This window comes from Mustelus asterias, chromosome 1 (assembly GCF_964213995.1).
Source record: "Mustelus asterias chromosome 1, sMusAst1.hap1.1, whole genome shotgun sequence".
In the NCBI taxonomy this organism is placed as follows: Eukaryota; Metazoa; Chordata; class Chondrichthyes; order Carcharhiniformes; family Triakidae; genus Mustelus; species Mustelus asterias.
The window spans coordinates 105,026,050-105,039,986 of NC_135801.1; the positions used below are offsets into that span (position 1 = coordinate 105,026,050).

General features: G+C 43.4%; 1 protein-coding gene across 1 annotated transcript in view; it reads right to left on the reverse strand.

The window, feature by feature from the left end:
• Positions 1–13,937, reverse strand: part of LOC144509100 (uncharacterized) — a 67,567-nt gene that overhangs the window by 11,990 nt on the left and 41,640 nt on the right. Inside the window, exons 5-6 of the mRNA XM_078237500.1 lie at positions 12,803–12,913; positions 7,950–8,027 (exon numbers count right to left, since the gene is read on the reverse strand). Of these exons, the coding sequence (XP_078093626.1) occupies positions 7,950–8,027; positions 12,803–12,913 (189 nt within the window). The remainder of the gene's footprint in view (positions 1–7,949; positions 8,028–12,802; positions 12,914–13,937) is intronic.

Sequence of the window (13,937 nt, forward strand, 5' to 3'; positions counted from 1 at the left end):
CACACTTAAGAATTTCCTCAGTGCTTGTCTTGCACGTGCCTTTACCTGTCTGACTGCTCGGACACATTGCCATCTGCAGGATGCCCTGAGATAGCTGTGCACTGTGAGACTCCAGCTTCTGACTACAACTGGCTGTTGCCTGTCAGCCAGTCTCAGCTGACTGACTGACAGGCAACAGCAACAACACTGGTGGGAGGATGAAGGCTGTCATCCTTAGAGAGGACAGCAGGTTTGTGCTCCACGGAGTTACTGTCATTCCCCCAGGGCGGCACTTCAGCAATTCTAATAGATTGCTGCAGGAGCATACAGGCCTGAGAGAACTGAAATCCACAGCCATGATGGCAGAAGTCTGAGCTGACATGACAACAAGCATGCATCTCATGACATCAGTCTGAGCTGTCACTGCAGCACTGGGATGTTGGGTGGTTTCTGCCTATGCTTCAGTGGAAACGGAGACAATGGCCATCAGACACTGCTTCACAGTCAGGTTCACAACTGCTGTCATGGAACTAGTCACCACTTCCGTAGTAGAAACGATGGGCTTCAAGCTCTGTACAATGCCCTATGGACAACTCCGTGATCCATGACAGTGACAGGAGGTTTGGTGGCAGGCTGGGCTACATGCCAAGCAGTGGTATGCATGCTCTCCTGTATGCTGCCCAATCAAAGTTCTCATCTGAGTCCTCTGTAACAGAACTGGTTTTTGACCTCACCCCCTAGTGATCTGGTACGAGTTATCCTTTCTCCCTGCCGGACTGAAACCCACAGGTACTTGACGACTCACCAGGTATAGATTCCAACTCTATACTACCTTCTAAAGTTTACACAGTGCCAGTATCTGAGCTGGTGGCTCTGAGTGTCAGATCAACTGACAATACTTTTCCATCAGTGCTGTGCTACAGCTCTGATATGGTGATGCTCTTGCCCTCCCTCCTTAGGCTGCTGTGACTGGTAAGCAGCAATTCCTGGGCGTCTGAAAGCATAAAATCGGTTGGGGTGAACAGGGAAAGGGTGCGGAACGCAAAAAGATCCATGGTTATGTCATTTACAGCTTAAATAAGACAGCAGGATGAGGGGGAGGTGAGAGCTGAGAAGGAGGTGTGAGGCTGGCATCATTGAACGGTGTATAAAAAAGTGTGTAAAAAGGCATGATGAAAGATTAGCAAGATATTTTACCAACATGTTAATGATAAAATATTAGTTAAGGAAAATATGGACTATATTAGGGATGAAGAAGGGAACTTGTGTGTAGATGCTGAAGCTGTGGAAAGGGATTAAATGAATATTTTGTCTCCATGTTAACAAAGGAAAGGGATGTTGCAGATATAGTAATCCAGGAGGAACACTGAGATATTGGACGAGATAATCATAACGAGAGAGGAAGTACTCAAAGGGATGGAATCCTTGAAAGTTGATAAGTCGCCAGGGCCAAGTGGATTGTTTCCGAGGCTGCTGAAGGAGGTCAGGAAGGAGGTAGCAGATGTTCTAAGGATGATTTTCTAATCCACACCAGAGATACAGGGGAGGAACTGGAGAAATGCAAACGTAGTTCCATTGTTTAAAAATGGATCAAAGGAAATGCCAAACTATTATAGGCCAATTAGTCTTACATCGGTGGTGGACACATTAGTAGAATCAGTGCTGAGAGGTAAGATTAACGGTCATGTAGAAATGCATGGACTAGTCAGAGAAGGTCAGCATGGATTTGTTAAAGAAAGGTCTTGCCTCACAAATTTGATTGAATTCTTTGAGGAAGTGACAAGAAGGGTTGATGAAGGTAGTGCAGTGGATGTTGTGTACATGGAATTTAGCAATGCGTTTGACAAGGTCCCACATGGCAGATCAGTAAAGAAAAAGTAAAAGCCTATGGAATACAGGATAATGTGGCAAACTGAATAAAAAGTTGGCTTAGTAGCAGGAAACAAAGGGTAAAAGTCGATGGATGCTCTTGCGAATGGAAAGTCGTTTCAAGTGGTGTTCCACGGGGCTCGGTGCTGGGACCCTTACTGCTTGTGTTATATATTAACATGAACATGGGGGGCACAATTGTGAAATTTGCAGCTGACAAAAAGATTGGCTGATTAGTGGACAGTATAGAGGATAGCTATAATCTCCAAAACAATATAGATGGGTTGGTGGATTGGACGGTAAAGTGGCAGATGGATTTTAATATAGAGAAGTGTGAGGCAATGCACTTAGGGAGGTCAAACAGGTATAGGGAATACACAATAAATAGGAATATACTAAGAGGAGTAGATGATGTGAGAGATCTTGGCGTACAAGTACGCAGGTCCTTAAAGGCAGCAGTTCAGGTAGATAAGGCTCTAAAGAAAGCATATGGAATGCTCTCTTTCATTGGCAAAGTTATAGAATATAAAAGTAAGGATATAATGTTGGAATTGTATTAAACACTGGTGAGGCCACAACTGGAGTATTGTGTGCAGTTCTGGTCATCATATTACAGGAAGGACAGAATTGCTCTGTAGGGAGTGCAGAGGAGGTTTACAAGAATGTTGCCAGGGTGCGTCACAATCAGCTAAGTGCCACAATCGTTGTTATGAGGAGACAAAATGAAACCTGCTTGCTACCTGGCTCAAGGGAACGGGGCACGGGCAAATTGGAAATCACAACTTCCTTGGCTGAAAATGGAAGGGAGCCAATATTTGCTCCAGAACTTGTTAAAAAGGTACGGCACTGATTTTTTTGAGTTAGTTATTTAGCTATATTGTTTCTTTTCTAGAATATTCCCAGCAGTTGTATTTGCTTTAAATATAGCAAAAATTGTAATTTGTTACAGGTTATTTTGCAAAAAATTCTAAAAATTGGTCAATTACGTTATTGATTATGGAGATCAATGTCAACTTATTCAATGTACTTCCATTTCATTAGCATGAACACCAGTGGTTGCAATGGGCTGGGTTTTGTTCTGAGTCGGGGCTGTCATTAGACTTGCCCATCAACTTTTAAAAATATTTTCACAGTAACTTATGTTAGTCAAACATTCATAGTGTCATATCATAGCATCATTACAGCACAGAAGGAGGCCATTTGGCCCATCAAGTTCATGTGGCCCCCATAGAGCAATCCAGCAGCTCGATAAAAACATTCAAACATTGCACCATGCTCTGCAAGCATCTGCCACCCATGTGCAAAGGAAATACAGCCAGGCATCGCCTTGGAAATTTGATTGGGGGTCAAATTTTACACAGCAAAATCCAACCCAATATCTATTTTTAGTCCAGGGGGAAACGATCCTATCAAAAATTCTGAATCAATCTGCATAGCTTCACCATGGCATTGGAGAAAGAGGTGCAAATGCTCTCCTAATAGTCAGGAGATAATCAAACATGTGGCCTGGCATGATACACCACAAAAAGGTCCAAGCTTTGGGACTTACTCCGTGCTGAAATAGTAATTCTCAGTCGAATTAGCAATAGTGTTAAAATTAGACTCAGGATCTCTGCACGAAGGATAGAACAATCAACCAGAGTTTCTGGTACTTTGTTAACTAAATATTACTGTAGGAAATCACAAGAATGTGGATATTATATTTGGAGAGGAGTGAGTTTCCACTAATGGTTTCAATTATCCAAATAAAAGCACTAACAAACTCACACATAAAGAATGTCACTTGCGTGAGGTACTGGCACTGTACCAATGTCCTTCTCTATGTTGCCTTTAGAGAGCAGTATGAGTTACAAGTCTTGAAATCAGATTGTTTTGGATATTCGATCCTTTTGCAGTCATACACTTGTTCAAATTAAAGATAACAAACTGAGGAAATTTTACCCTTAAAATAAAAATGAGTTCGGACGATTTAAAGAAGCTAGCTTTGACAATCGTGGGTATGTTCAAATTCCCCACTGGCAGTTTTCTTCAGTCCACGGATAGCTAACCATAAGCAACTGCATCCAAACTTTGGCTTCCTAATAAATCATTTATCATAGAAACATGGTGTAATATAACAGGATATAAAAATTTATGTAAATTAGGATGTAGGTGTCCCTGATGAGTCATAGAGTGATAGAGGTTTACAGCGTGGAAACAGGCCCTTCGGCTCAACTTGTCTATGCCGCCCAGTTTTTTCCATTAAGCTAATCCCAAATGCCCGCATTTGGCCCATATCCATCCCTCTATACCCATCTTACTCATGTAACCGTCTAAATGCTTTTTAAAAGACAAAATTGCACCCGCCTCTATTACTGCCTCTGGCAGTTCGTTCCAGACATTCACCATCCTCTCTGTGAAAAAATTGCCCCTCTGGACCCTTTTCTATCTCTCCCCTCTCCCCTTAAACCTATGCCCTCTAGTTTTAGACTCCCCTACCTTTGGGAAAAGATGTTGACTATCTACCTTATCTATGTCCCTCATTATTTTATCGACCTATAAGATCACTCCTAAGCCTCCTACGCTCCAGGGAAAAAAGTCCCTGTCTATCCAGTCTCTCCTTATAACTCAAATCATCAAGTCCTGGGTTCTGGTTTGCTTTAAAATTATACTACAGCATAAAGATCTATTTTTTTCTTGGCAATTATTTTAGTTAGAAGAGCAATCTGTGAGCTTTTGGTTGAAACTCGAGCATATTTCCTACCTAGACAGTATGGTCTGATTATTCTTCCATCACAGGTAATTTTATTTCTATTTAAGTTGAGTTTTAATGTTATACGTGGCTCAAAGGAAATAAAAATAAAATACAAATTGCAGTGTATAAACAGTTTTTATTTTTCCTCCATTATCTCAGACCTGCCTCCTGATCTTTACTTTATTATGGGCATAGCCCTGGACAGCTGTTCCCTGCTTCATATACATCTCTTAAAGTGAATGTAGTTTCTCATAGCCGAAACACAATAGAACAAATTATCATTTCTGATTAGATTTATTCATTTCTTCCGGACCTTACTTGTAAAACTAGTACCGATTTTCAGACTTTATTTGTACAGGCACAAAATAATGTTCTGAGGTTAGCTTGAGCTTGCATTAGAGACATTTGTGTCACAAACCACAAAAGGAGCTTCAAGTTACAGTGGGCTGAAAAATGGCAAATGGAGTTTAACCCTGATAAATGTGAGGTGATTCATTTTGGTAGGACTAATTTAAATGTGGATTACAGGGTCAAAGGTAGGGTTCTGAAGTCTGTGGAGGAACAGAGAGATCTTGGGGTCCATATCTACAGATCTCTAAAGGTTGCCACTCAAGTGGATAGAGCTGTGAAGAAGGCCTATAGTGTGTTAGCTTTTATTAACAGGGGGTTGGAGTTTAAGAGCCGTGGGGTTATGCTGCAACTGTACAGGACCTTGGTGAGACCACATTTGGAATATTGTGTGCAGTTCTGGTCACCTCACTATAAGAAGGATGTGGAAGCGCTGGAAAGAGTGCAGAGGAGATTTACCAGGATGCTGCCTGGTTTGGAGGGTAGGTCTTATGAGGAAAGGTTGAGGGAGCTAGGGCTGTTCTCTCTGGAGCGGAGGAGGCTGAGGGGAGACTTAATAGAGGTTTATAAAATGATGAAGGGGATAGATAGAGTGAACGTTCAAAGACTATTTCCTCGGGTGGATGGAGCTATTACAAGGGGGCATAACTATAGGGTTCATGGTGGGAGATATAGGAAGGATATCAGAGGTAGGTTCTTTACGCAGAGAGTGGTTGGGGTGTGGAATGGACTGCCTGAAGTGATAGTGGAGTCAGACACTTTAGGAACATTTAAGCGGTTATTGGATAGACACATGGAGCACACCAGGATGATAGGGAGTGGGATAGCTTGATCTTGGTTTCAGATAAAGCTCAGCACAACATCGTGGGCTGAAGGGCCTGTTCTGTGCTGTACTGTTCTATGTTCTATGTTCTAAGTTACACATTGTAAATATTTGCATGCAAAGACACTCAGATTAAATTCTTGCCTCACCATTTTGATAGAAACCTTAATCTGGTGAGTTGAAATGGATTAATGTCCTGTTAAAATAGCGGACTAGAGAATTTAACAAGAATGTGAGAATAACTCGCAAGCTTGTATTACAAAATTGTGTTTGTATCGCCACAGATTTGAAAATGGAATTCTGAGTAAAGAATTTGCAGGAAAAGTTGAGTCAACACCGGTTCATTTCTGAGAAGTATCTGTAGAGTAAAGGGTTAATATCAGGAGCACCAGATAATCATGTGACATTGTGTCGTGGTTAAGAGATGGAGCTCAGGTGGGAAGCAGAAGGTACAACCTTGTGTGGAGTACTGAGATGTAAATAGAACTGCAAATAAACAAAAATATTTTTTCTGAACAACAATCTGATAGCATTCTTAGTAATCTTAGTTGAAAAAGGCACTGTGCACAGACATGCTCCTTCTGTCTGAAAAGGAAAGGGCCCTGTGTAGTGTAGTTTCTAGCATGCATAAATGAACCACACTGCGAGCCTGATTGATAATCTTAAATTGGGTTTCAGTTTAACTCTTAGCACTATCAGGATTATTTAGCAAGTGTCCAATTGTGGAATCACATTCAATGTTGTACACTACTTAGTATAACTTTTAGTATAAATCTCATGCAGTATAAATTGTTGTTCCCTTTGTAACTGATATTCTTGTGAATCTCCTGATGAGTACAAGACAAAAAGCTTTCACAGCATGTCTCTTTTTCAGCAATGTGTAGGTTCTGTACAGCCAAATGACTACTACTTAGAATAAAAGATTCTCCATTTTTGTTTAACATCTCTCCACAAACAAACCATTGTGAATATAATATTTAATAGCTGGGATTTTCCCAAAAAAAATCTAAGTCCCCAATTCACGTGAAAACGGGAGTAACTCCTGCCGAATTTTAGAGGGATTTTCAGATTGAATCTCCCACACTCTGTGCATCCCAGAATGCCATACAGCAACCCACCACCAGCCCCCCCATTGCTGCCCTTGCTGACCCCGCCCCCAGCCACCCGATTGCTGGCCTCCTGGACGTTGCCAGGCCAATTCCTATGTCCCCATTCTCTGGCCAGCCCCAATCTCACCGACCCCCCACCGACCCCCCCCCCCCCCCCCAACCCAGCCAGTCCCAATCTCCCGATCAGCCCCATTCGGCAGTCCCGATCCATCCCCTCCTCCACCCAGGTGGCCAGCCCCGATCACCATCTGTCCTCCCTCTGCCACTGATCCCGATTGGAGAGTGGCAGCAGTACCCCTACCACAATTGCACCCCCCAATAGGCCCCACTCCCTCTGGCCCACCCCCTTGGCACTGCCCACTGTCCAGTGGGCAGTGTCAATGTGCACCTAGGGCACTGCCAGTTTGCCCCTTGGGCAGTGCCAGGGAGCCAGGTTGGCACTGTTCAGGGAGCACCCCCCCTTACCCCCCTGAGGGTCCTCAATGGCCTCTCTTCCCTCCAGTGGGGTTGGGCCGCCTGTTCCCTTTGGTGGGAAGCAGTTGTAAACCCTGCTGGAGTGAACCACTCCTGGCAGGGGGTGGGGGGACGCTAGTGGGCCCAGAGACTACAGTGCTGGGCCCTTTAATAACATTGAAATGTGGATTAGCATATTGATTTCCGGCGTGGAGCTGATTACTCTGAAAATCTTGGGCTGGGAGACACGCAGAGGCCCGGGTGCCCAGCAGGAAGCCCGCGAAACGGCCTCCACTGATGTCTCCCAGCTCACTGTGCTGCAGTAGGCTGGGAAAATCATCCCCAGTTTCTTTTACAAACACAATAAAAATGTAAGGCTAGTTGGTCCATTTTAATTGTTCTATAATTCAGAATAAATATGACCGTTAGAATTTTATTAGTGTCAAGATTTGAACACTATAAGCAGGTTGATGGATTGTGATGGACATCTGAAAAGTAAAATGTGTGATAACCAAAAATGTTTCTAACGCTGCTGTCATTTTATATTTATTTGGGTACTTACAGTGCACCTGTTATCTGGATTTACAACCTTCAAAAAACCAATTTCAGAAATAGACTCCAGAATTAAATTTACCTGACATTAGAACATTTCTGCGTTCATACACTTCCATGATTTCTTGTAGATGGTCAGAGTTTGATCTACAATTCCATGCTAAACAAGAATAAAAAATGTACTGTTAGAGGATGATGTCTGCGATCAAATGTATTAATGAAATTTGGATGATGTAAAGAGAAAATAAGACATGTTGATATTTGATTCCAATAAGTATATCTCAGTGTAAATTTTGTTGTCCCATTATTTAATGTGATAGTCAAGTCACATGCATTTATGTGGGGGACAGGAAATCCATACTGTCTTCATGACTGCCAGTGGCAATCAAATGTGCCACGCCTCTGGATAGCAATCTGCTATTTTACCATTGGATTATATTGGGATTGGTACAGACTGCTCATCGATTTTCACTGAGAAAACATTACTTCGCGTTTGACTAGTTGTTGTTTATTTCCAGAAAGTAATCTATTCTGTTACGGCCAAACTGGAAAGAGTGCACTGTCTGTCTCTGGTTCCACTACTTCACGGAACACAATATATATCTACATGATATTTTCAGCTAGCTATACAGCCAAATATGTGCTTTAGCTACGATTCTCAGAATGACAACTCAATGCCTATGTTTCTTCAATAAACAACAAAATTATTCATTTATTATAAAACCATGATTGTCAAGTAGAAAGGGAAAGCTTATTAACATACAGTATGCAATACACACACACACAGTTCAAAAGAAAAGGATTGATGGGGAATTCTTTAAAGGCACCCAGGTTATAGGTTGGTTTCTAAGCACAAGTCTGGGAAACAATCAATGACTCTTGCACTAGTTTTCATCCAGACTTCGAGGAAAACTTGCAGTCTCTTGATTTCAGAGCATCTACGGAGCAACATCTATTCACTCTCTGCTTTGGACTAGATCTGGAGTTTCAGGGGTCATTGTCCTCTTTGCCCAAGCAGTTGATTCTCCTTGTTTATGAAGCAAAACAGCCCTATCCAGATTTTAAACACAGTTTCTAAAACATGTCTTTTTTCAAAGCCATAAATGACCATGTGCCCTCTTGTGAACAGTCTACTGGGATCAAGAGTTTCCAGTTTCTTCAAACTGCTTAATTACCTTATCCTATAAAATGCTGTCTTTTCCAAGAAGCCATGATGTGGAGATGCCGGTGTTGGACTGGGGTGGGCACAGTAAGAAGTCTCACAACACCAGGTTAAAGTCCAACAGGTTTATTTGGATTCGTGATTACAAATAAAGTTTGGACTTTAACCAGGTGTTGTGAGACTTCTTTCTGTTTCCGGGAAGAGCAGCAACCAGAGACTTTGCATTAACCCTTTAAGAGATAGTGCATTTAAAAAAAACACAAATCCTTCCAGAATGTTCTTAGTCCCGGAAGACGAACCGTTTTCTGTGGTAAAAGCATTTATGACAATTCAAAAATATACCACCACTCTGATACGTTGAACTGTTTTCTGATATTAAAATGACTGGTCTCTTATGATTCTTGCAGTCCGTATTCAAAGTTTTTAAAATTGAGTAAGCCTTATGGTGATGGAATTCTACCTTGCCCCAGTGATCTTCACAGGGTGATAAATCCAATCATCAAGAGGCTGGATATGCTGGGACTTATTTCCCTGGTGCGTAAGAGGCTTAGGGGTAATCTTATAGAGGTCCAGAAAATAATGAAGGGCATGGATAAGGCAGATAGTCAACATCTTTTCCCAAAGGTAGGGGCGTCTAAAACTAGAGGGCATAGGTTTAAGGTCCAGAGGGGCAATATTTTCACACAGAGGGTGGAGAGAGTCTGGAACGAGCGGCCAGAGGTAATAGTAGAGATGGGTACAATTTTGTCTTTTAAAAAGCATTGCAGACAGTTATATGGGTAAGATTGGTGTAGGGGGATATGGGCCAAACGCGGGTAATTGGGACTAGCTTAGTGGTAAAAACCGGGCAGCATGGACAAGTTGGGCCAAAGGACCTGCTTCCAAGCTGTAAACCTCTATGACTCTACGGCACACTTCTCCCATGCCTACAACATAGTATGCAGAATCAGGAGGTCTATCTTCCAGCCTTATAGTGTTCCTAGAGATCCATCTTCTTTCTTCAATAGAGGTCAGTGATGTTGGGTGCCTCTTTGATATGGCATCCAAATATGGCAGCGGGATGTGTGCAATCAAGATTTCCCTGCCGTGAAACGTGGCACTAATCCCCCGGATGCTTAATTAATTAGGTCAGGAGTGGAGAATATGCTGTGGTTTCCCGTTGGCTTCTGCAGCAGGAAACACTCCCCGTCCCTACCCCTGCCCCAGCCACAGGACTTAGCCTCAGATAGGAAAATTCTACCCAAACAGTTGCATACTCATTCACACCTATCCCCACATGCAAACACACACACACATTCACACACAAGCAACCATTTTCCTGAGAACTATTAACTAGTAACTTACTAAGCTTGGTCCAGCTAACATCTGCAATAAAAAATAATGCTAGTAGAAATGTTTATGATTTGAAACAGGATAGATCACCATCAATGCAGTGAACATCCAAACTTTTATCTAGGCATTCTGGAGCTAGGGGTTAAACTGAATTTTGAATTTTATAGTGTAGCTTAGGTGTGAGTAATATATATTGACAACATATGAACCATATGATAATGCAGCTTTTTGGAGCATCAAATGGTGGTTTCATGGCAATGGAAAATGTCCATTCAACCTTCCACATTGCAGTTGTCAGTCTGCACATTGCCCATGAGGATACAAAGTTGTCCCTATTCTGCTTTCACCTGACCCCTGGTTGCTGGCTAAACACACTGATGGAGTGGCTGGAACTTATCTCTAAAACACAGATTGGATCTGACATGAGAAACCAGGAAAAATGACTAAGATTTTGCCAAACAGCTAATGTCACTCCCACTCCCACACTGCAATAGAATTGAACTTCTCATTGCACAACCATGTTGTATATTATACAAAGTATATTGTACATCAATGGATATTTCATATATAGTTTTATGCACAGGTAGGGATGAGGTTACAAAATCTTTCCTTTTTCTAAGATAGTGAATCCACGATTAGATCCCAGGACTATCAGAAAGAATATATATTCTACCAATGCTGATCCATAATATTAAATGGAAACACACATCACCTCATCACATCTCTTGGTTTTCTTTGTCACGATAGCTGCCTTTAACTAGGAAAGTTGGGTGCAGCCTGGGGACAATCTTTTTTGTAAAGAACTGCTTTGCCCTCTAACCTCACCACAGCAATTCCAACAAACCGTGAATCCTTACAGTGCAGAATCAGGCCATTTGGCCCATTGAGACTGCACCTAGTATCTTACTAGGCCCTTTCTCCCGCCTTATCCCCGTAATCCCACATATTTACCATCTAGATTACTATCTAATCTACACATCTTGGAACACTAAGGGGCAATTTAGCATGGCCAATCCACCTAACCTGCACATCTTTGGAACTGTGGGAGGAAACCGGAGCACCTGAAGGAAACCAACGCAGACACGGGGAGAACATACAAACTCCACCAGAGGGCCCTATTTTACCATTTTGATTCTAAGTGCTGGGTGGACTTGAAACTGGGAGTGTTTCAGATCCGACTTTTAGATCCATTCAAAGGCGCCCCCCTATCTGCCTGAAAAGATATCAGCAATTCCGAATCGTGCTGCAAAAGCCTGTGGGCGGAGCTTAATGCACCTGAAATCCTGCAACTCTGATCGGTGCCTCCAACTGCACATGCGCAGAAAATGGGGCTCCCCTGCCACATCCCTCCGAGGCCGGATAATGCCTCCCCCTGGGCCCCATAGATATTGCCCAACCCTCCCAACATTACTGTCCCCCTTATCCCCCCACGTCCCTGCCACCAATCGTGGGCCCCTTCCCCCTTCCCCTCAACCGATCTCAGGCAGTGGCAGCGGACCCCTCCCCTCCCCACCCCACTGATCTCAGGCAGAGTGGCAGCAGACCCCCCTCCCCCCCCCCCCCCCCCCCCCCCCCCAGCAATCTCAAGCAGAGTGGCAGCAAACCACCCTTCCTCCCTTCAGTGATCTCAAGCACAGAGCAGTCGGACGCTAGGCACCTATCTCCTCACTAACTGGAGTGCCCAAATTGGACTTTTATGGAGCATGTCTGTTTCGTGCCAATTCTGGATGGGCGAACGTGGTAGTAAAGGGGGGAAGTGCCGGTAAAGTTGGGTGTGCAGCCCACTAAGTCAATTTAAATGCATGCAAATGCTTCTAAATGGCCATCGCGCCTGTTTCAGGTGCAGTCCCAATCGCGGCGATTTTCAGCCTTGGTAAAGGGGGAACCGGCACAGAGGCGGGCGCGGATCACTCTACTCGCCTCATGCCAGACTTTACCAAGTTTTCGCGCCCAAAAATGGGCACAACGCGATGGTAAAATCGGGCCCAGACAGTCACCCAAGGCCGAAATTGAACCCAGGTCCCTGGCATGAGGCAGCAATGTTAACCACTTAACCTGCTCTTAACTTTGGACTTATTATTGGCAAGGAGTTGGTCTAGATTTCTGATCAGACTGAGACCATTGATAGTGAACTGATTATGTCAGACACAGAGCAGGTGAGTGAATTTAGTTTCTGTGTATTTAAAGTTAGGATGCCCATTTGAGTTTATTTTAAACATGTTCTTGGTCACTGTAGATAGTGCTTGACCCTTAGTGTAACCCATGCTGTATTTGAATTGGTAGTGTTTGATGCTGACGCTGAATGCAAAGTGGGACAACGTTGAAGGCCCCCACACTGGCATGCATTATTTTGATAAGCATAAAATACACTGAATTAAGTTACAGTCAAAATACTGGCAGGTCTCTCTTTGGAAAAGAGTTTCACTTTAAACAACACTAACCTTTGCAGGATACATCTTCCTTGAACAACTGGTAAGATGCGATGAGAAGGAAGATCACACAGATGGTTGGGAATAAAACTAACCAAATAATGTCAAGGACACAATTCTGCTCTGAAATGAAAAAGAGAATTAAAACATTAATAGAAGATTGTAAGCACTTAGATTTCATTGTGTGAGACTAAATTTATGTTTATTTATTCGTGGAATGTACTGAAAAGATGTAAAAGTAACATTATTCCACAGAACTATTCGATAAATGATTGCAAATGATTGGGTGGAGTTTTCTCTTTTATTGATGGTGCCAAGTCAGGCAGGAAAAGCGGTTTGGAACCCACTGACCACACTGACAGCTTAACACATTATATTTCTTAAATAAAATCCTGGAGGTCAGTCCCATGACATCACACTGGCAGGACATGCTCTGAATGAGCGCACCCCACCAGCAACCTTGGCCCCTGACATTGCCCCCTGACAGTGACAGTGGGACCTGACAGGGGGCACTGGCAGGGGACACGGACAGGGTACTGCCGGGCATGACCCTCTTCCCCCTTGGGGTGTGTGCTTGCCTGTGCACCCCCGGCGAGGATCATTCACCAGGTCCCCATTTGTCAGGAGTTTTTATAAACCCCGCCAACATGGCTTCGTGCCGGTGGGAGTAGGCAACCCTAACATGGGGGGATAGCACAGCAGGGAAACCCGCTAATGATATTTAAATGTATGGCAATGAGGTTTCCGACCTTCGTGGCGGGATTCCCATTACTTCATGGCGATGGGAGGGGCCAATCAAGCAGGGAAATCTTGCGAGCGTGAAAACCATTTTGGGATTCCCTCTCGATTCTCCACCCCTGTCGCCAACCCCACCCACAAAGACAGGGGTGGAAAATCCCCCCAAGCCTATTTTTAAAGAATACAAATAATAACAGAAATGCCTGTATATTAAGAAAGGCAGATTATATAGATAGGGGTTGGGAAAATTTCAGTTTTAGCTCCACAGCGTATATCATTTATCCTTGATAAGCTCCTACCCAAAAATCAGCCAGAGGCTTCCAGTTGAGTGTGGAGGACTCTGGTGTAGGCTGCAAGACCAAGTGGGGAGTGGGGGAAGCATGGCCTGATTCCTGACCCCATAGGGGTC